This window comes from Carcharhinus amblyrhynchos, unplaced genomic scaffold (genome assembly GCF_965287045.1).
Source record: "Carcharhinus amblyrhynchos unplaced genomic scaffold, sCarAmb.v2.hapA scaffold_90, whole genome shotgun sequence".
Taxonomy (NCBI): Eukaryota; Metazoa; Chordata; class Chondrichthyes; order Carcharhiniformes; family Carcharhinidae; genus Carcharhinus; species Carcharhinus amblyrhynchos.
The window spans coordinates 313,289-336,601 of record NW_027649830.1 but is presented as its reverse complement, the minus strand read 5'-3'; the positions used below and the strand labels follow the sequence as shown (position 1 = coordinate 336,601).

The 23,313-nt window shown below is 48.2% G+C and overlaps 1 protein-coding gene across 3 annotated transcripts in view; it reads right to left on the bottom strand.

The window, feature by feature from the left end:
* Positions 1-23,313, bottom strand: part of fam120c (family with sequence similarity 120 member C) — a 61,993-nt gene that overhangs the window by 17,613 nt on the left and 21,067 nt on the right. For 2 of the 3 annotated variants that reach the window (XM_080182825.1, XM_080182824.1), the window contains exons 4-9: positions 23,115-23,243; positions 7,452-7,557; positions 6,062-6,138; positions 4,740-5,050; positions 3,823-3,922; positions 360-599 (exon numbers count right to left, since the gene is read on the bottom strand). In XM_080182825.1, the coding sequence (XP_080038951.1) occupies positions 360-599; positions 3,823-3,922; positions 4,740-5,050; positions 6,062-6,138; positions 7,452-7,557; positions 23,115-23,243 (963 nt within the window). The remainder of the gene's footprint in view (positions 1-359; positions 600-3,822; positions 3,923-4,739; positions 5,051-6,061; positions 6,139-7,451; positions 7,558-23,114; positions 23,244-23,313) is intronic. The other variant, XM_080182826.1, reaches the window with a different exon arrangement.

Here is a 23,313-nt window from a genome sequence, read left to right as displayed (position 1 = left end):
GGAGACATTAACAGAAGCCCTGTCTACCTCTTGAGGAGAATGTTAAAAATTCCATAGTCACTACTGGAAGGAAGGAAGGGGCGGCTCTCCCTGCTCTCCTGGGTCAAGGGTCTATCTTCAAGTTTATCTGGGAAATCTCCCCGTGATTGCTGCAAGCATCACAATCCCAGTCCCCACATCACTCAAAGGCAGAACGCAGCTTTCAGTCTCTCTGCTCCCCTCCCGCCATTGAACTCTCCCTTTATAAGGGCTCTAGATACTACAGTCCAACTCAAGATCCCCAATTAAATAACATCCTTCACCCAGGATCTGTGTGTGGACACGCACTTGTTCTCGGTCACATTGGCACTGGCACTCACCATCGTCAGGACTTGATAGATGTAAGGGTACATGAGACCCTTCCGGTGCCTGTGGTCTGCCACTCGAAGGACCTCTGGTGCGACCAGGGGCAGCGGCGGGGTGGTGATGTCCATGTGGTTCCTGGTTTGCATGGAGAGCAGTGATGGGATGTGTGCAGTGGGGTTGATGGGAGCGGGTGGCACATCCTGTGGCACAGGTGCAGAGGGCTGCCTGCTCCCAACTCTGGCATCCGTTACTCCCTGCAACAGAGGAAGAATCAGGCAATCTCAGAGCATGGGAAAGAAGGCTGCTGTGCCTGTGACAGCTCTGACAGAGTTATCCAATTAATCCCTCCCCCAGCCCCAAAAAGATTATTTTTGAAGTGTTTAATTGGGAATTTGAGTGTGAACTACCCTTTCAGGCAGCACCTTCCAGATCACAACGCCGCGCTGGTTCTTTTACTGATTCTCTTCAGCCTGCCATGTTCATGACCCTTTGTAGTTTCTTGCAGTCTTGTGTAGAGCAGGAGCCATACCAAGCTGTGATACAATCAGAAAGAACGTTTTCTATGGTGCATCTGTAATAGTTGGTGAGAGTCCTAGCTGACATGTCAAATTTCCTCGATCTTCTGAGAAAGTAGAAGCATTGGTGGGCTTTCTTAACTATAGTGTCGGCATGGAGGGACCAGGACACTTAAAAATTCAAAGCTCTCAGCCATTTCCACTTCATCCCTGTTGATGTAGACAGGCGCACGTCCTCCAATACGCTTCCTGAAGTCGATGTCAATCTCCTTCGTTTCACTAACATTGAGGGAGAGATTATTGTTACTGCACCAGTTCACCAGATTCTCTATCTCATTCCTGTATTCTGTCTCGTCATTGTTCAAAAGGGTATTTGTTCATTTAATCCCAAGCCAGCTAATCAAATGTGAAACTCACTGACAGTTTTCTTGATAACAGAGTTATCCACAGAATGCAGCATTACCTGTGACAGCTTCTGATCCTACTACCTGTATTCCAGCAGTCTCCCTAATAAATGCTGTGAATTTAGTGAATTAAATCTCCTCTGCACCTTAGAGGACCTTACTTTTATTTGTTCCCAAGCCAGCCAGTTGAATATGAAATTCAAAACGATAGTTTTATTGATAGAAGATTTATCTACAGAATGCAACATTAACTCTGCCTGCTTCCTACCAACTACCCGCTTGCCCCAGCGGTCTCCCTTTACTAGTGCTCTAGCTACCAAATGAAACAACGTTCCTTCCAACTTAGTATTCTCATGCAATTAATGTAACGTGAATAGCCTGGTCGTCTTTTCACAAAGGAGGCACAGGAGATGGAGAATGTCACACAGGCTCTCAATCTCTCTCTCTCCATCCCAGAGTAACTGGAGGAACGTGGTCAGCGTTGAAGGTTCCTGCCCGAGACTGGCACCATTCCAGCCTGGGAACAATAATCCACAAAATGGGCCACCAACCATCCACCTTCTCAGGACAATTAGACTGTGCACCTTGCTCAGATCCCAGAGAATTCATGTCAAGGAACTGCTGAGGTGAATTGAGCTATTCCTTGCACCCTCCTGTTACATGAAGCTTGCCCACGAGTGCCTGCAGAGCCCTGACACGAAATCCTGCGGCACCCTTTCAAGCCCAAAAATCTTCAGGGTAGTTTTCGGACAGAGTCCAGTGACCCCACGAAACAGCCCCTCAGTGATTCTTCAAAACCCTCCCAGAGATGCCTGCAGCCACTTACACGCGGATCATTGCAGCATGCTGCAATTGACACACATGCATAAGCAGGGACAGAATTTTGGCTGGAAAAACGTAGGGGGGAGTTATATGGTAAAGGGTAAGCCCGTAAGGGGTATAGAGTCGCAGCGAGACCTGGGGGTGCGAGTGCACAAGTCTTTGAAGGTGGCAGTGCAAGTGGAGAGTGTGGTGAAGAAAGCCTGTGGTATGTTAGCCTTTATAGGAAGGGGTATAGAATATAAGAGCTGGAGTCTAATGTTGCAGTTGTACAGAACGTTGGTTAGGCCGCATTTGGAGTACTGCGTCCAGTTCTGGTCGCCTTACTACCGGAAGGACGTGGAGACTCTGGAGAGAGTGCAGAGGAGGTTTACCAGGATGTTGCCTGGTATGGAAGGACTGGGGTATGAGGAAAGATTGAATAAATTGGGGCTCTTTTCCCTTGAAAGACGCCGACTGAGGGGGGATCTAATAGAGGTATATAAGATTATGAAGGGTATAGATAGAGTAAACAGAGGTAAGCTATTTCCTATGATAGAAACACGTAGGACAAGGGGCCATGGACTTAAGATGAGGGGGGAAGAGGTACACCACAGATATTAGAGGGAGGTTTTTCACACAGAGGGTAGTGGGGGTATGGAATGCTTTGCCAAGTAAGGTGGTGGAGGCAAATACGCTAGAGTCATTTAAGAGTAACTTAGACAGGCACATGACTGGGTTGGAGATGGGTGGATATACGAGATTGTTTTAAATAAGGGTCATTAGCATTGGGGCGTCCCTGGTAATGATAATAACGTTTTTCTCTTTTCATTCACAGGTTTTAAGTCGGTCCACCTCGTGTCCAACGAGGGGCATACACGCGATGGGTCGTACTGGGGCTGCTCTTGGTTGTTCGAGATTGGCCTAGTGCTTCATGTCGTTAGTGTGTGCCTAAACTGGACAAGATACTGGGCAAGACGACAGCTCAGTGACTACCGCTGATTGCTGTACAGACACATGGATTTGGGCCGGTGTCTGTGGGAGTTTGCGCATTCTCCCCGTGTTTGCGTGGGTTTTCTCCGGGTGCTCCGGTTTCCTCCCACACCCCAAAGATGTGCTGTTAGGCTGATTGGCAGGAATAAATTGTCCCTAAATCAGTTTCCCTCAATCTGGATGGCCATAAAACATTAGACAGGGGTCATGGGGGGAGAGGGGGACTGGTGGTGTTGAGATGGCGGCGCAGGCTCGTTGGGCCAAAGGGCCTGTTTCCCGGGCTGATTTTGTTGTTCTTTGTCTTTCTTTGGGACATGTACTCTGCAAACATGTTCAAACCCTGTGCCTTTTTCTGAATTACCCGGGAGCTCGAAGAGATGCTTCCCCATTGCTCTCTCCATGGTAACCCCTCGGCCCGTGAGTTCTCGCCGACCAATCAACATCCTTTTCTCCGCTAGTATAAATTGTTGCGATCCTTTGAAACTTGGTGTTCTTGCATTTGTCCTGACAGGTGCAAGATGAAAAGCTTTGCCAGCGTGCTTCTCTGTTCAGGTTCTGTATTACCAAGTCATTCTTTGCACTATGATTGCAAAGATGGTTTGCTCCCATTTTGAGGGTCACCCCTTGCCTGAGAGCATGCAGCACCCTTGCCAATTTGAGCCCCCCCCTCCCCCCCACACAAACAGCGTGCCACTTGCCAAGCAGGCAGTACAGTCAACAACCTTCCAGCAATGGTAGAAACATCACTGCTGGCATTCAATGTTTACCTCAGCACAGCTGGTCTCTGGGCTCTTGTTCGTGGCGGCAGTGTTGCCGCCAGCAGCTTCCCAGTTTGCTTTACGTTGAGAGGGTTGATCAATGAGGTGGCTGAAAAAAGAACAAGAGGATCCTCCTATTAGACACCACAAACTGATTCCAAACACAGGCATGCCAATCACCCTCTGCCCGGTGGCTGGATGTGGATGGGAAATGTTGGGGCTCTCTCCCAGAGAGCACAGCTTTCCTGGGCAAATTCTGTGCTTCTCACTGTGAGAAATCTGAACACAAGGGCATTGGCTTACATAACACTTAAAAATACCAACCACACTGCCTATTCCTGTGCTTTCCTGGATGTGTTTGATGGAGAGAGAATAGAAAGAACTGTGCACAGTGCTCCCATTGTGGGTCTAACCAAGGGATATAGAGACTGGAACTGTGCACAGTGCTCCAAGTTGGGGCTAACTGAGGGATAAGGAGACTTGAACTGTGTACAGTGCTCCCTATGGGTCTAACTGAGGGATATGGAGACTGGAACTGAGCATAGTGCTCCAAGCGTGGGTCTAACCAAGGGATACGGAGACTGGAACCGTGCACAGTGCTCCCAGTGTGGGTCTAACCAAGGGATATGGAGACTAGAATTGAGCACAATGCTCCAAGTATATGTCAGACCGATGTTTGATAAAAATTTAACAGCACTCTGCTTTTCTGTGGATATGTAAGGCAGAGTTCGATGTATGTTTTTGGCTCAACCAATCTGCACTACTTTATTTAGAGAAGAGAGCAGAACTTATTGAGCTGTTCTGGCGAGGTTGAAACCCTGTGGGTTGTAGATTCATTTTTTGGTTTCAATCCCTCCCATGCACACAGCCCGTGAGAACCCAGATTAAGAACGAGTGAGCAGGCAAAATTTGAAGTTGAGACTTACTTGGTCGCGACGCCGCCGTTCTGTTCCTCTGCATCGGAGGAGGAGGGCGAAGAATTGGGAAGAGGCGATGGAGGCTCTTTGCTGGGAACATGGTTGGAGATCCTGGCAGGGGCTGGTGGGCCGTAGGAGCCGGCCCACTCGCCAAATGGTTTGCCGGGCCGCTGGAGATGGCTGTCGAGCTTGGCCGGCCCGAGGTCAAAGTGGGGCCCGTGCGTCAAGTGAGCCTGAGGGTGGGGGAAGGTGAAGGATGGGTTTGGAGCCGGCGGGAAGTGCTGGTATGGCAGCTTCTGCATCATCGGCGGAGGTGGGAACTTTTAAGGGGGATGGGGGAAGAGGAGAGAGAGGGGGAGTTAGTTGGTGTACAGGCTAAACATCCTGCCCTCAACATACAGCTCGCTCATTTTCAAACTAAGAGAATGATTTAAAAAATAAAATTCTACCCCATCACAAAGGACCCTCCCAATCAAGAGACCACCCCCCCCCCCCCACCCCCACCACACGCTGAACCCCTTTCCTCTCCCAAATCCAGTGGCCAGCCTTCATTCTAGTGACTGCTACCCTCCATGCAGTCGGTCCTGGGGGAGGGGGAGGCGGTGTGTGTAGTGGTGGTGGTGGTGGTGGTTGTTGTTTGGAAACGTACAGACTCCACACAGACGGTGACCCAAGCCAGGAATCAAACCCGTGCCCCTGACACTGAGGCAGCAGTGCTAAACATCGTGCCAACCCATGGCTGATCTTCAACCATTACACCACTTTTGCTTATGCCATTATCCCTTGGAATCTTTAAAGTTATCGATTTCTATCTCAAACGAACTCACTGATTAAGCTGTCATAGCCTCTGGCGTAGAGAATTCCAAAGAGAATTCCCCCTTCTGAGTGAAAAAAATTCCCCCTCACTTGCCTCAGTCCTACATGGCTTGTTCCTCATACTGAGAGTGTGCCCCAGGAGACACCTTACCCAGCCAGGGAGAAACTTCCAGTCTAATCCTACCCAATCGAGCCCCAAGTCCACTTCAATCAGGGCACCTCTCACTCATCCAAACTGAAAGAACCCAGCTCCAGCTCTCCTCATGGGACAGGCTTGCTACCCCAGAGACTGACCTGGCAAACTTTGGTTGCACGCCTTCTGCAGCCAGTACTTAGATAAGGGGATCAAAACTGTGCACACTGCGACAGGTGAGGTCTCACTGAGGCTCTACATAAATGCAGCAAGACATCTTCACACAAATAAAAGACCCCATCCACACCCAGTCAGGCCCCTCATCCTTTCCACCCCTCCATCATTAAGATATTCAGATGTTCAGCGCAGAATGGAGACCTACCATTGGTTTGGGTTGAGGGATTCCTTGCATGTGAGAGGCTGGGAAAGGGGGCATGCCGAACTGACCAGGGCCCAAACCTATAACAAGAAAGATGAAACGTTACAACCTTGCAAGCCTCCCCTATAAAGATGCCCACATTCCCTCCTTCTGCAACCAAACCAAGCGGGAGCAGTAACATTCCCCGGCCACCACCACACCCCCCCCACCGAAGAAAGCTCCTGGAGAAAGTCTACATCAACCCAAGTCTGCCATTACACTATACAAGGGCCTAATCATTCCACCTGCAACTCTCCCTTTCAATGTGCTAGTGCAGATGACTAAGGAACAGTACCAGGGAGCACATCACCATTGGCAAACCATAAGAGAAGAGCAAAATTAGGCCATTCAGCCCATCGAGTCTGCTCCATCCATTCGATCATAGCTGATAAGTTTCTCAACCCTATTTTCCCGTCCTTTCTCCGTAACCTCGATCCCCTTATCAGTCAAGAACTTCTGTTTGTCTTATATACACTCAGTCTCCACAGCCTTCTGTGGCAATGAATTCCGTAGATTCACCATCCTTTGGCTGAAGAAATTCCTCCTCATCTCAGTTCTAAAGGGTCGCCCTTTCACTCCGAGGCTGTGCCCTTGGGTTCTAATCTCTCCCACTAATGGAAACGTCTTCCCCACGTCCACACTACCCAGGCTTTTCAGTATTCTGTACGTTTCAATGAGATCCTACCTCATCCTTCAAAATTCCAGCGAGTACAGACCCAGAGTCCTTAGACACTCCTCATACGTCGAGTTTTTCATTCCCAGGGTCATTTTTGAGAATCTCTTCTGGACCCTCTCCAGGGCTAGCACATCCTTCCTTTAATAGGGAGCCCACTTCCATTTCTTCCTCCTCAGATCTCACAACCTGCCCATCTGGGCCTCCACCTGCCACGCCAACACTGGGCACTCTGCAACCGTTTCCACATCGGCCAAGGTTTGCGTGCAGAAGTCCAGCACAGACTGGGTTTTGCAGAGAGCCCAGATTGCACCCCAATCAACGACTCACATCATTGAAGGCTGTGCCCCTGACTCTATTCAGCGGAGGGGTCACAGAACTCCATTTAGTGACTGCGGGAGCTATAGCCTGGTTTGATGATCACTGCACGCTTTTAAAAGAGGAAATGGAGGCTGTAGATGGATTCCAGTTCATCAGTAAGGGCTGGCGGAGATTACAGTGATAGCTCATAACCCCGCAACCCAACTGCAGCTTCTCCACACAGGACTGCAGTTCTTCAAGATAGTGCCTGCTATCCCCTGCAGGCGAGCAACTAGCTTCCCTCATATCCAGTAAAATTAATTAAGAGATGTTATTTTCTGCGGAACTGGCAGTGTCACACTGTTCCGACTGCATACTCACCCAGGAACGGGGAAGGTCCGAGAGGTGGCGGCGGCCTGGGTTTGCTGGCCGTTGCGTAATACTCCACAGCCCGCTTAAACCGTTCGATTTTGTCTGCCGTCCTGGCCTGCATTTCAATAAGTTTCAAGATTGAAAAACATTAGAGGCCTTCGTAAAACGGGGGCAAAAACACGGGCATGTGGAGCCGGGGGGTTGATTTGATTTATTATTGTCACATATATTGTGATAGAGTGAAAAGTATGGTTTCTTGTGCTCTATACCGACAAAGCATACCACTTGTAGAGTACAGAGGGGAGGAGAGGAGAGGGTGCAGAATGTAGTGTTACAGCCATAGCTAGGGTGCAGAGAAAAATCATCTTAATATAAGGCAGGTCCATTCAAAAGTCTTTCAGCCGCAGGGAAAATGTTGTTCTCACGTCGGTTGGTATGTGATCTCAGGCTTTTGTATCTTTTTCCTAACGAAAGATGGTGGAAGACAGAATGCCTGGGGTGTATGGGATCCTTAATTATGCTGGCTGCTTTGCCAAGGCAGCCAATGGATGGGAGGCTGGTTTGTGTGACGGACTGGGCTATGTTCACGGCCCTTTGTAGTTCCTTGCGTCTTGGACAGAGCAGGAGCCATACCAAGCTGTGATTAATCCAGAAAAGATGCTTTCTCTGATTGGGAGGGGAGGTGACACGCACGTCAGCCCAAGATGGCAGGTGGGGTGATGTTTACTCTGTGTCAGTCAAGGTGGGGACAGTGGTGTTGTGGTAATATTGCAATGCAGAGACCCAGGCCAATGCGCTGGGCGAAGCTAGTAGAACTAAAATTCAATTAACAAATCTGGAATTGAAAACTTGTGACAACCAGATCAGTTGTCGTAAAAACCACTAATACGTCCCGTACAAAAGGAAATCTGCTTATCCGGTCTAGTCGGCATGCCACTCCAGACCTGTAATGTCCTAATTATGATGGGGCTTGTGGGCTCTAAGCAAAAACAAATGGCCGTGGTTTGCATGCGTAGTTATAACAAAGCTTTATTGAAAGGTATTCCCTGAGCTACGTGGAGTACAAAGTGAAAGTAAAACAGCAGCCTGTGACAACACCGTTCTGACATCACCATCAAATCATGCAATCAGTTCTTAATCATTCACGCAACCCTTTTAAATATATATCCCTCCCCCTTTACTTCTGTGGGCACAGCAACAAATGACCACAATATTACATACAGGATTAATAATAGTCTACCCTATGTGTCAGCCCTGGCCACACAGGTATGAATTTCTGCTACACAGTACTATGCACCATTAATCATGACACACAGTCAATACAAAAGTCAATCAGGAGAATGTCTATTCTTCTGATTGGACACCAGGTTCTGAAATTTGGCTATGCTAGACTGAAGTATGATTTGGAACTTCAGTAGACACTTCCTCTTGGAACTAATTCTGCATCATTCTCGTGTGGAATCATAGAATTCCTACAGTGCAGGAGGTGGCTATTTGGCTCATCAAACCTGCAATGACAACAATCCCATCCAAGCTCTATCCCTGTTTAACCCCACATTTACCCTGCTAGTACCCCTGACATCAAGGGGCAATTTAGCACAGCCAATCAAACTAACCCACACATCTTTGGAGTGTGGGAGAAAACTGGAGCACCCGGAGGAAACCCACACAGACACGGGGAGAACATGGAGACTCCACACCCAAGGCTGGAATTAAACCCGGATCCCTGGTGCTTTGAGGGAGGAGCAGTGCAAGCACTATACCGCTGACCATAATAATAACGGAAATACAATCAGGCAACTCAGTCTTCTGTTGTAGTATTCACAATACTAGGGACTAAAGGAGTTGATATTTTTGGAGATGATTCAGACAAATCATTTTGAAATGATAACAATTGGCTAGCATGGTTTTGCCAAAATAGTTCATCTTCATTTTGGACCACAAGAACTTAGACTTGTTTTTTGCTAAAACTATGGCTGGTACCCATTTCTCATTCATGGCATAATCACACACTAACACTTGATAGAACATAGAACATCACAGCGCAGAACAGGCCCTTCGGCCCACGATGTTGCGCCGACCAGTTAAAAAACAATGACCCTCTAACCTAAACCAAACCCTTTCCATCCATAAACCTATCCATGGATCTCTTAAACGCCCCCAAACTAGGCGCGTTTACAACTGCAGCAGGCAGGGCATTCCAATCCCTCACCACCCTCTGGGTAAAGAACCTACCCCTGACATCCGTCCTATAACTACCACCCCTTAATTTAAAGCTATGCCCCCTCGTGCTAGCTTTCTCCATCCGAGGAAAAAGGTTATCACTGTCCACCCTATCTAAACCTCTGATCATCTTATATGTTTCAATAAGGTCCCCTCGCAGCCGCCTTCTTTCTAATGAAAACAACCTCAAATCCCTCAGTCTCTCCTCATAGGACCTCCCCTCCATACCAGGCAACATCCCGGTAAACCTCCTCTGTACCCTCTCCAAAGCCTCCACATCCTTCCTATAATGTGGGGACCAGAACTGCACACAGTACTCCAAGTGCGGACGCACCAGAGTTTTGTACAGTTGCAACATGACGCTGCGGCTCTTAAATTCAATCCCCCTACCAATAAACGCCAAGACACCGTTTGCCTTCCTAACAACCCTATCTACTTGATTCCCAACTTTCAGGGATCTACGTACACATACACCTAGATCCCTCTGTTCATCCACACTATTCAGAGTCCTACTGTTAGCCCTATACTCTACACATCCATTATTCCTGCCAAAGTGAATTACCTCACACTTTTCCGCATTAAACTCCATCCTCCACCTCTCTTGTAAAAGATTGGGCCTAGTGATTGGGGACTCCACAGTTAGGGGGACGGATAGGAGAGTCAGAGGTAATGGTAGGGACTCAGGGCTGGTGTGTTGCGTCCCAGGGGCTGGGGTCCAGGATGTCTCAGAGAGGGTGTTTAGGACTCTTAAGGGTGAGGGGGATCAACCCCAAGTCATAGTTCATGTGGGGACGCATGACATAGGGAGGTTAAGGGAAGGGGATATTAAGCAGAAATTTATGGAGTTGGGGTGGAAACTTAAGGCCAAGTCGGACAGGGTGGTTATCTCGGGACTCTTGCCTGTGCCATGGGATAGTGTAGAGCGGAACAGGGAGAGGGAAAGTTTGAACTCGTGGCTGAGGGGATGGTGCAGGAGGGAGGGGTTCAGGTTCTTGAGCAATTGGGGCTCATTCTGGGGAAGGTGGGACCTCTACAGGAGTGATGGTCTACACCTGAATCAGAGGGGAACCAATATCTTGGGGGGAAAATTTGCTAAGGCTATGCAGGGGGGTTTAAACTGATTCAGAGGGGGGGTGGGGTCTTGAGTAGCAGGGGTGAAAGTGAGGGGGGCACAGATGGGGACTGCAATGAACGGCATCATGGGGGTGAAGCGGAGCAGGGTTTGAAATGCGTATACTTTAATGCCAGGAGTATTCGCAATAAAGTGGATGAACTTGCAGCGTGGATCAGTACCTGGGACTTTGATGTTGTGGCCATTTCAGAGACATGGATAGAGCAGGGTCAGGAATGGTTGTTGCAGGTTCCGGGGTTCAAATGCTTCAGTAGGAGTAGAGAAGGAGGTAGAAGGGGGGGAGGGGTAGCATTATTAGTCAAGGATTGTATCACGGTGTCAGAGAGGAAGTTTGATGAGACTTGTATGGAAAGTATGAAAAGCTGGGAATGGAATTAAAAAGTAGAACCGACAAGGTGGTTATCTCTGGGCTACTGCCTGAACCGTGTGCAGATGGGCGTAGGGTTGACAGGATTAAGGAAGTGAATGGGTGGCTCAGGGATTGGTGTGGGAGGAATGGGTTTGAGTTTATGGGGCATTGGCACCAGTATTGGGGTAGGTGGGACATGTTCGGGCGGGATGGGGTTGGTCTGAACCGTGCTGGGACCAGAGTGCTGGTGAATCGAGTAAAGAGGACTGTAGACAGGGCTTTAAACTACTTGGGGGGGGGGGGGGGGGGGGGAGGGTGCGAGGGTAGGTGACCTTACGAGGTCTAAAGTTAAGGAGAGTGTACATGTAAGGGAAGAGGCCGAGGATGTCCCAATAATAGAGGGAGTAGGGGGCGTGAGTATAGTTGGTGGCGTTGCGGCAAATAGGGTCCAGGTGAAGGCTGGGATGAAAGCACTTTATCTGAATGCACGAAGCATTCGGAATAGAGTGGATGAGCTGATGGCGCAGATCGACACAAATGGATACGATCTGGTGGCCATTACAGAGACGTGGCTGCGGGGTGACAGGGACTGGGAGCTGAATGTACAGGGCTATCAAGTGTTTAGGAAGGATAGGCAGGAGGGAAAAGGCGGGGGGGCGTAGCTCTGCTGATTAAGGATAGCATCACGGTGGTAGCAAGGGATGATATTGGAGCCAAGGAGCAGAGGGTGGAGATTAGGAACAGCAAAGGGAGGAAGACGCTGGTGGGTGTCGTCTATAGGCCCCCGAATAATGATCTGGAGGTGGGGCAGGCTGTTAACGCGCAAATAAGTGCGGCGTGCAGGAATGGGACGGCCGTAGTTATGGGGGATTTCAATCTGCATATTGATTGGTCGACCCATGTTGGACGTGGGGGGCTCGAGGAAGAGTTCTTGGAATGCTGCCGGGATAGTTTCCCCGAACAGTGTGTGTTGGAGCCGACGAGGGAGCGAGCTATCTTGGATCTGGTACTATGTAATGAAGCGGGTAGAATTAGGGACCTTATGGTGAAGGATCCTCTTGGGGAGAGTGATCATTGTATGGTGGAGTTTCTGGTGCAGATGGAGGAGGAGAAAGTGGGTTCCTGGACACGCGTCCTTTGTTTGAATAGAGGGGAGTACGGTAGGATGAGAGAAGAATTGGCGAATGTGGACTGGGAGAGCGCGTTGGAGGGAGGGTCTGCTGAGGAGCAGTGGAGGATCTTTAAGGAGATCTTTCTTGGTGCTCAACAGAAATTTATTCCGATGGTCAAAAAGGATAGTGGGAGGAGAGGTAATAAGCCGTGGATAACGAAGGAGGTGAAGGAAAGTGTTAAACTAAAAGCGGAGGAATTTAGAGTAGCTAAGAGTAGTGGGCGAGAAGAGGATTGGGAGAGGTTTAAATGTCAACAAAGATTGACAAAGAAGTTGATAAGGAAGGGTAGGAGAAACTATGAAGCTGGGCTAGCGCTTAATATAAGAAAGGATAGCAAGAGTTTTTATAAATATATAAAAAGGAAGAGGCTGGCTAGGGTGAATGTTGGTCCTTTAGAGGATGAGAAAGGGGACCTAGTGGTAGGGGATGGGGATATGGCTAAGATATTGAATAACTTTTTTGTTTCTGTCTTCACGGAGGAGGACGTGAATAATTTGCCAGGTGTTAGCGATGGAAAGGTGGTAGGACTGGAGGGTCTTAATGACATTACTGTTACTAGAAAGGCGGTGCTCGACAGACTGGAGGGGCTGATTGTGGACAAGTCCCCAGGACCAGATGGAATGCATCCGAGGGTTCTAAAAGACATGGCGGAGGCGATAGTGGATGCCTTGGTGGTTATTTTCCAAACGTCACTGGATTCCGGGGAAGTGCCGGATGATTGGAAAACGGCTAATGTTACGCCATTGTTTAAGAAGGGTGCCAGGCAAAAGGCGGGGAATTATAGGCCGGTTAGTTTAACGTCTGTGGTAGGTAAAATATTACAATCTGTCATTAAGGAGGAAATTGCAAGGCATCTTGAAGGGAATTGCTTGATAGAGCAGACGCAGCACGGTTTCATTAAAGGGAAGTCGTGTCTGACAAATTTACTGGAGTTCTATGAGGATGTGTCTAGGGCGCTGGATAGAGGAGAGCCGGTGGATGTGGTCTTTCTAGATTTTCAGAAGGCGTTTGACAAAGTGCCTCACAAGAGGTTATTGCAGAAGGTCGAGGGACATGGAGTTGGGGGTAGGGTATTAGCATGCATAGAGGATTGGTTGTCAAATAGGAGGCAGAGAGTGGGGGTCAACGGGTGCTATTCGGATTGGCGGATGGTGACTAGTGGAGTGCCCCAGGGGTCGGTGCTGGGGCCTCAGCTGTTTACCATTTATATAGATGATCTGGAGGAGGGAACCGAGTGTAGAGTGTCGAAATTTGCTGATGACACCAAGATTGGGGGAACGGCAAATTGTGCGGAGGGTGTGGAGAGTCTGCAGAAGGATCTAGATAGGCTGGGCGAATGGGCCAGGAAATGGCAAATGGAATTTAATGTTGGCAAGTGTGAGGTGGTCCACTTTGGTAGGAAGAATGGTAGGAAGGACTATTACTTACGTGGCGAAAAACTGCAGCAGGCGACGGTGCAGAGGGACCTCGGGGTCCTTGTGCATGAGTCGCAAAAACCCAGCCTGCAGGTGCAGCAGGTGGTCAGGAAGGCAAATGGGATGCTGGCCTTCATAGCGAGGGGGATTGAATATAAAAGTAGGGAGGTCTTGCTGCAGCTGTATAGGGCATTGGTGAGGCCGCAGCTGGAGTACTGTGTGCATTTTTGGGCGCCGCACCTGCGCAAAGATATTTTGGCCTTGGAGGGAGTGCAGAGGAGGTTTACTAGGCTGATACCGGAGTTGAGGGGGTTGAGCTATGAGGAGAGGCTGAATAAACTGGGCTTGTACTCGTTAGAGTTTAGAAGAATGAGAGGAGATCTCATTGAGACGTATAAGATGATGAATGGGATGGATAGGATAGAGGTGGAAAGACTCTTCCCGCTCAAAAAAGACAATAGGACTAGGGGGCACAGCCTCAAGATAAAAGGGGGGCGGTTTAGAACGGAGTTGAGGAGGAACTTCTTCACTCAAAGGGTGGTGAATCTCTGGAATTCTCTGCCCGTTGAAGTGGTGGAGGCTGCCTCGCTAAATATTTTTAAGACGCGGGTTGATGGGTTTTTGATAGGAGAGGGGATTAAGGGTTATGGGGAGAGGGCGGGAAAGTGGAACTGAGCAGCGACAGATCAGCCATGATCTTATTGAATGGCGGGGCAGGCTCGAAGGGCTGGATGGCCTACTCCTGCTCCTATTTCTTATGTTCTTATGTCTGTTGAGGTAGTATGGGCGGAGATTAGAAATAGGAGAGGAGAGGTCACCCTGTTGGGAGTCTTTTATAGACCTCCTAAAAGTTCTAGAGAGGTTGAGGAAAGGATTGCGGAGATGATCCTGGATAGGAGTGAAAGTAATAGGGTAATTGTCATGGGGGACTTTAACTTTACTAATATTGATTGGAATACCTATAGCTCTAACTCCTTAGAGGGGTCAGTTTTTGTACAAAGCGTGCAGGAGGGTTTCTTGACTCAGTATGTTGACAGGCCAACTAGAGGTGAGGCTATATTGGATTTGGTGCTGGGAAATGAGCCAGACCAGGTGCTAGACTTGGAAGTTGGGGTGCATTTTGGTGATAGTGACCACAATTCGGTTACGTTCACCTTAGTGATGGAAAGGGATAGGCAGGAACCTCGGGTCAGTAGTTTTAGCTGGGGGAAGGGTCATTATGAGGCTATTAGGAGAGAATTAGGAAGCATAGGTTGGACTAGGAGACTACAGGGTCTCAGAACGTCCGAAACGTGGAGTTTTTTCAAGGAGCAGCTACTGCGAGTCCTTGATATGTATGTCCCTGTCAGGCAAGGAGGTATTGGTCGAGCTAGGGAACCGTGGTGCACTAGGAAAGTTGATTCGCTGGTTAAAAAGAAAAAGGAGGCTTATGTCCGGATGAGACTTGAGGGCTCAGATAGTGCACTAGAGAGCTTTAGATTGGCTAGGAGGGAGTTAAAGAGAGAGTTAAGAAGGGCTAAAAGAGGACATGAGAAGACTTTGGCTGATAGGATTAAGGAGTATCCTAAGGCGTTCTATAGATATGTTAAGAACAAAAGGTTGGTTAGGGCAAGATTAGGGCCAGTTACAGACAGCAGTCTCAGGAACAATGATCTCCTTGTTGAAACGAGCATTATTTTGCCCTTGCTTCTGGTCAAGCAAATTGATATTGTTATTGATGCTTCTGGAGGTAAGAACAAATCAAGCTTCATTCTGAACTCTTTTTAAGAGTAATGCAGATAAACTTTGGACAGTCGCATCAGCATTTCTATAAGATGCCAAAAAACCATTCACAACATAATAATGAACCTTGCTCTTTTGAAGCTTTTAAATGTTTCAAAGATTGTACATATCTTTACACTAATCTATTGGTTGAAGGATGATAAAATGTGGATTTTATATGCTGAATGCCGATTACTTGAGATACCCTCTTGTGAAATAAACTATGAACAATTATCATTAACAATCTGTTAAGGTTTACCAAATCTTGCAAACAAGTTGTCCAGTTTTTCAAAGATTCGTTCAGTTGTAGTAGATCTCATGATAAACTCTGACCAATTTGAGTTTGCATCAGTTATGACAAAGAACATGTAACCCTCAAACGGACCAGCACAAATCTGCATGTAATCAGTATAAATTTACAGAATGCAACTTGTCCTTCTTTGTGAAGGTACACAGATTCTTCTTCTGAATATTCTTAAAGGAAACTGGTCCAATCCAACAAGCTTTTACAACATGACCCATTTTGCCACAGTTCTTGCATTGACTATCCTTGCTCCAGCATTCACTCACTGAAAGGTGGCACACCTCTGACATCCTTGTTGCTAATTTGACTTCTTACAGGCAGTTCCCAACTTATGAATCTTTACTCCTGCACCAAATTGTGAATTACTTCTACTACTATCTTTAAAGTCAAAGCATTTTCAATAAGCAATGTTCTTTGGAAAGCCTGATTTTCAAGACCACAAACTAGACGATCTCAAAGAGCATCTCCTAAAGACTCAGCAAACTTACAAAATTGTTCCAGCCTTTTTAAGATTGCTACAAGCTGAGCAATCTTTTGCCTTCCACTTGATTCTTCCAGATGCGAATAATGATCTGGAGGTGGGGCGGGCTGTTAACGCGCAAATAAGTGCGGCGTGCAGGAATGAGACGGCCGTAGTTATGGGGGATTTCAATCTGCATATTGATTGGTCAACGCATGTTGGACGCGGGGGGCTCGAGGAAGAGTTCTTGGAATGCTGCCGGGATAGTTTCCTCGAACAGTGCGTGTTGGAGCCGACGAGGGAGCGAGCTATCTTGGATCTGGTATTATGTAATGAGGCGGGTAGAATTAGGGACCTTGTGGTGAAGGATCCTCTTGGGGAGAGTGATCATTGTATGGTGGAGTTTCTGATGCAGATGGAGGAGGAGAAAGTGGGTTCCCGGACACGCGTCCTTTGTTTGAACAGAGGGGAGTACGGTAGGATGAGAGAAGAATTGGCGAATGTGGACTGGGGGAGCGCGTTGGAGGGAGGGTCTGTTGAGGAGCAGTGGAGGATCTTTAAGGAGATCTTTCTTGGTGCTCAGCGGAAATTTATTCCGATGGTCAAAAAGGATAGTAGGAGGAGAGGTAATAAGCCATGGATAACGAAGGAGGTGAAGGAAAGTGTTAAACTAAAAGTGGAGGAATTTAGAGTAGCTAAGAGTAGTGGGCGAGAAGAGGATTGGGAGAGGTTTAAATGTCAACAAAGATTGACAAAGAAGTTGATAAAGAAGGGTAGGAGAAACTATGAAGCTGGGCTAGCGCTTAATATAAAAAAAGGATAGCAAGAGTTTTTATAAATATATAAAAAGGAAGAGGCTGGCTAGGGTGAATGTTGGTCCTTTAGAGGATAAGAAAGGGGACCTAGTGGTAGGGGATGGGGATATGGCTAAGGTATTGAATAACTTTTTTGTTTCTGTCTTCACGGAGGAGGACGTGAATAATTTGCCGGTGTTAGCGATGGAGAAGTGGTAGGACTGGAGGGTCTTAATGACATTACTGTTACTAGAGAGGCGGTGCTCGACAGACTGGAGGGGCTGATTGTGGACAAGTCCCCAGGACCGGATGGAATGCATCCGAGGGTTCTGAAAGAAATGGCGGAGGTGATAGTGGATGCCTTGGTGGTTATTTTCCAGACGTCGCTGGATTCCGGGGAAGTGCCAGAGGATTGGAAAACGGCTAATGTTACGCCGTCGTTTAAGAAGTGTGCCAGGCAAAAGGCGGGGAATTATAGGCCGGTTAGTTTAACGTCTGTGGTAGGTAAAATGTTAGAATCTGTCAATAAGGAGGAAATTGCGAGGCATCTTGAAGGGAATTGCTTGATAGAGCAGACGCAGCACGGTTTCATTAAAGGGAAGTCGTGTCTGACAAATTTACTGGAGTTCTATGAGGATGTGTCTAGGGCGGTGGATAGAGGAGAGCCGGTGGATGTGGTCTTTCTAGATTTTCAGAAGGCGTTTGACAAAGTACCTCACAAGAGGTTATTGCAGAAGGTCGAGGGACATGGAGTTGGGGGTAGGGTGTTAGCGTGGATAGAGGATTGGTTGTCAAATAGGAGGCAGAGAGTGGGGGTCAACGGGTGCTATTCGGATTGGCGGATGGTGACTAGTGGAGTGCCCCAGGGGTCGGTGCTGGGGCCTCAGCTATTTACCATTTATATAGATGATCTGGAGGAGGGAACCGAGTGTAGGGTGTCGAAATTTGCTAATGACACCAAGATTGGGGGAACAGCAAATTGTGCGGAGGGTGTGGAGAGTCTACAGAAGGATCTAGATAGGCTGGGCGAATGGGCCAGGAAATGGCAAATGGAATTTAATGTTGGCAAGTGTGAGGTGGTCCACTTTGGTAGGAAGAATGGTAGGAAGGACTATTACTTACGGGGCGAAAAACTGCAGCAGGCGACGGTGCAGAGGGACCTCGGGGTCCTTGTGCATGAGTCGCAAAAACCCAGCTTGCAGGTGGTCAGGAAGGCGAATGGGATGCTGGCCTTCATAGCGAGGGGGATTGAATATAAAAGTAGGGAGGTCTTGCTGCAACTGTATAGGGCATTGGTGAGGCCGCAGCTGGAGTACTGTGTGCAGTTTTGGGCGCCGCACCTGCGCAAAGATATTTTGGCCTTGGAGGGAGTGCAGAGGAGGTTTACTAGGCTGATACCGGAGTTGAGGGGGTTGAGCTGTGAGGAGAGGCTGAATAAACTGGGCTTGTACTCGTTAGAGTTTAGAAGAATGAGGGGAGATCTCATTGAGACGTATAAGATGATGAATGGGATGGATAGGATAGAGGTGGAAAGACTCTTCCCGCTCAAAAAAGACAGTAGGACTAGGGGGCACAGCCTCAAGATAAAAGGGGGGCGGTTTAGAACGGAGTTGAGGAGGAACTTCTTCACTCAAAGGGTGGTGAATCTCTGGAATTCTCTGCCCGTTGAAGTGGTGGAGGCTGCCTCGCTAAATATTTTTAAGACGCGTGTTGATGGGTTTTTGATAGGAGAGGGGATTAAGGGTTATGGGGAGAGGGCGGGAAAGTGGAACTGAGCAGCGACAGATCAGCCATGATCTTATTGAATGGCGGGGCAGGCTCGAAGGGCTGGATGGCCTACTCCTGCTCCTATTTCTTATGTTCTTATGTAACTGCTCCACGATGATCGAAGAGTAGTGCTCTTTGAGGATCTTTGTCAAGTCATTGCAAATTTTGGTTCATCCAGCAAAGCCAGGAACCAAGTTCTGAGGTAAATTTTAGGTTTTAGTTCCTACTGTACAGGGAAAAATGAGTACCAGCAACCTGTTTGCAATTATATTCGCTTGGACAAAGTCCCAAAAACACTCTACATAGGAACTCCACAAATGATTTTCTTCAGCGAAAGGCCCCATGGATCTGAATGGATCCACCATTTCTCTGGCAAACACTAGCGACTTGAGACTACTCAATATATATTTTGTTTACTGTCTTTACCCTGGAGACCGCTCACTTGATGTATTTTCTTTTTCAAATGACCCCAGCTGTACAGCAAAGCTTTTTAAATCTGCCAGGTACTGCCTGGAATCTCGCCCTCCTCTGATCGGAAAGAAAAAAAACCTTCTTTTAAAACCACACTCACAGCCTTTTCTTATATGTTGAACTGCACTGGCACTTCAATCTTTAATCCAGCAGCTACTTCTCCCCAGCCTAATATTCAAAGTGTGAGGACCCAGTTATTTTCCTTCTATTTAAGATCTTTCCTTGATTAAAAAAAATCTCAAGCTGTTGCCAATTTTCTTTTTATAATGTTCCAACTATGTTAGTGATTGAGGTTTCCACTAGAAAAGATTTGGTTTGCATGCATAGATTCAAACCAACAAGGTTTATTGAAAGAGGTTCTCTGCACTGCAGCCTGTGGCAACACCCTAATGATGCCACCATCAAATGGTGTGATCAGCTCTTAAAACATTTGTGCAACCCATGGGGGCAGCACAGTGGTTAGCACTGCTGCCTCACAGCACTGGGTTCAATTCCCGGCTCGCGTCACTGTCTGTGCAGACTCTGAACATTCTCCGTGTCTGTGTGGGTTTCCTCTGGGTGCTCCGGTTTCCTCCCACAGTACGATGGTGTGCAGGTTAGGCGAAAAGACTATGGTAAATTGCCCCTTACTGTCATAAGAACATAAGAAATAGGAGCAGGAGTAGGCCATCTAGCCCCTCGAGCCTGCCCCGCCATTCAGTAAGATCATGGCTGATCTGTCGTGGCTCAGTTCCACATTCCCGCCCTCCCCCCATAACCCTTAATCCCCTTGCTTATCAAAAACCCATCAACCCGCGTCTTAAAAATATTTAGCGAGGCAGCCTCCACCACTTCAACGGGCAGAGAATTCCAGAGATTCACCACCCTTTGAGTGAAGAAGTTCCTCCTCAACTCCGTTCTAAACTGCCCCCCCTTTATCTTGAGGCTGTGCCCTCTGGTCCTAATGTCCTTTCTGAGCGGGAAGAGTCTCTCCACCTCTATCCTATCCATCCCATTCATCATCTTATACGTCTCAATGAGATCTCCCCTCATTCTTCTAAACTCTAACGAGTACAAGCCTAGTTTATTCAGCCTCTCCTCACAGCTCAACCCCCTCAACTCCGGAATCAGCCTAGTAAACCTCCTCTGCACTCCCTCCAAGGCCAAAATATCCTTGCGTAAGTGCGGCGACCAAAACTGCACACAGTACTCCAGCTGCGGCCTCACCAGTGCCCTATACAGTTGCAGCAAGACCTCCCTACTTTTATATTCAATACCCCTCGCGATGAAGGCCAGCATCCCATTCGCCTTCCTGACCACCTGCTGCACCTGCAGGCTGGGTTTTTGCGACTCATGCACAAGGACCCCGAGGTCCCTCTGCACCATCGCCTGCTGCAGTTTTTCGCCACATAAGTAATAGTCCTTCCTACCATTATTCCTACCAAAGTGGACCACCTCGCACTTGCCAACATTAAATTCCATTTGCCAGTTCCCGGCCCATTCGCCCAGCCTATCTAGATCCTTCTGCAGACTCTCCGCACCCTCCGCGCAATTTGCCATTCCACCAATCTTGGTGTCATCAGCAAATTTCGACACCATACACACGGTTCCCTCCTCCAGATCATCTATATAAATGGTGAATAGCTGAGGCCCCAGCACCGACCCCTGGGGCACTCCACTAGTCACCAACCGCCAATCCGAATAGCACCCATTGACCCCCACTCTCTGCCTCCTATTTGACAGCCAATCCTCTATCCATGCTAACACCCTACCCCCAACTCCATGCCCCCTTACCTTCTGCAATAACCTGTGAGGTACCTTGTCAAATGCCTTCTGAAAATCAAGAAAGACCACATCCACCGGCTCTCCTCTATCCACCGCCCTAGACACATCCTCATAGAACTCCAATAAATTTGTCAGACACGACTTCCCCTTAACGAAACCGTGCTGCGTCTGCTCTATCAAGCAATTCCCCTCAAGATGCCTCGCTATTTTCTCCTTGATGACAGATTCTAACATTTTACCTACAACAGATGTTAAACTAACCGGCCTATAATTCCCTGCCTTTTGCCTGCCACCCTTCTTAAACAACGGCGTAACATTAGCCGTTTTCCAATCTTCCGGCACTTCCCCGGAATCCAGCGACGTTTGGAAAATAACCATCAAGGCATCCACTATCACCTCCGCCATTTCTTTCAGAACCCTCGGATGCATTCCATCCGGTCCTGGGGACTTGTCCACAATCAGTCCCTCCAGTCTGTCGAGCACCGCCTCTCTAGTAACAATAATGTCACTGAGACCCTCCAGTCCTACCACCTTTCCATTGCTAACACCCGGCAAATTATTCACGTCCTCCTCCATGAAGACCAAAACAAAAAAGTTATTCAAGGCCTCAGCCATTTCCCCATCCCCTACCACTAAGTCCCCCCTCTCATCCTCTAAGGATCCAACGTTCACCCTAGCCAGCCTCTTCCTTTTTATATATTTATAAAAACTCTTGCTATCCTTTTTTATATTAAGCGCTAGCCCAGCTTCATAGTTTATCCTACCCTTCTTTATCAACTTCTTTGTCAATCTTTGTTGACAGTTAAACCTCTCCCAATCCTCTTTTCGCCCACTACTCTTAGCTACTCTAAATTCCTCCGCTTTTAATTTAACACTTTCCTTTACCTCCTTTGTTATCCACGGCTTATTACCTCTCCTCCTACGGTCCTTTTCAGAGGAGAGGTAGAGCAAATATACGGGCTTATGGGGAGAGGGCTTGTCGTCTGGGCAGGCTTGATGGGCCTAATAGCCTTCTTCTGCACTGTAGAAATTACAGGCTTTTACAAGAAAACCTGACAGCAATGTGACTGACTCCTAACTGTCCCTATAAAATTGCTCTAACTAGACACTCAGTTCAAGGGGCAATAAGGGAAGGGCAACAATGCTGGCCTTGCCCAGTGACACCCACAAAGCATGAAAGAATCTCTAAAAAGTGGTCCTACCCTTTGTCACTGATGGACAAGTCACCTTTTCCTCTTCTAAACTCCAGCAAACACCAGCCGAACCTGTCCAACCACCGTCATAGCATTTATTTTGTTTGTGTCACAAGTAGGCTGACATTAAACGCTGCAACGAAGTTACTGTGAAAATCCCCTAGTCACCACACTCTGGCACCTGTTCGGGTTACCCTGAGGGAGAATTTAGCGCGGCCAATGCACCCTAACCAGCACGTCTTTCAGACTGTGGGAGAAAACCCACGCAGAAACAGGAAGAATGTGCAGACTCCACACAGGTAGTGACCAGACCTGGGAATCGAACCCAGGTTCCTGGCGCTGTGAGGCAGCAATGCTCACCAATGCCACCCAAGAGTTGACACTGACACACCCCATGGTTGAAAAGCCTGCCATCCATCAAAGATTGGGGTTCACCCGTCACAGATAGACACCCTGCAGGCTCACCAGAGGGCTCTGTTCAGTGAGAGTCACAAAGGAGGAAAGGGAAAGAGAGGCAAAGGTCAAGGCGAGAGCAACTTGGACGGACCCTGTGACACTGTGCTGCCCTAATACAATCACTAACACAAGCCAATTCTTCCAGTTATTAGTCAACAAACCAGCCTAAGGTACAAAGAGAATGTGGCCATAGTTGTTGGGTCAATCGGCCTTTTGAAGGCAGACATGGCATTACCTGGCGCATCTCAACCCCCTTCAGCTGGAACGTGTGGCACAACCTCCAGCCCTTCATCAGAGCAAGGGAGAGAGGGGGGAGGGGATGGGGAAGAGGGACAGAGTAGGTGGCTCGTGAGGTGCCCTCTTGCACTTCATCGTCTAAGCCGATACACCAGTTGTCCCATTATTACTCACCCGTGAGTGTTTGAAGACATCTTTAGCCACGGCGTCGAGGTCACGGATATCAGGAATGCTGCTGACATAGAGGGCAACGGCTTTAATCACCACATCGCAGGGGGGCAGTACCAGCTGGTGGGCTCTCACCTGGACAAGCAAAGGGGAGGATGGAACAAGCCGATAAATACAGACCCGTCCCCACCAGGACCGTACCCCA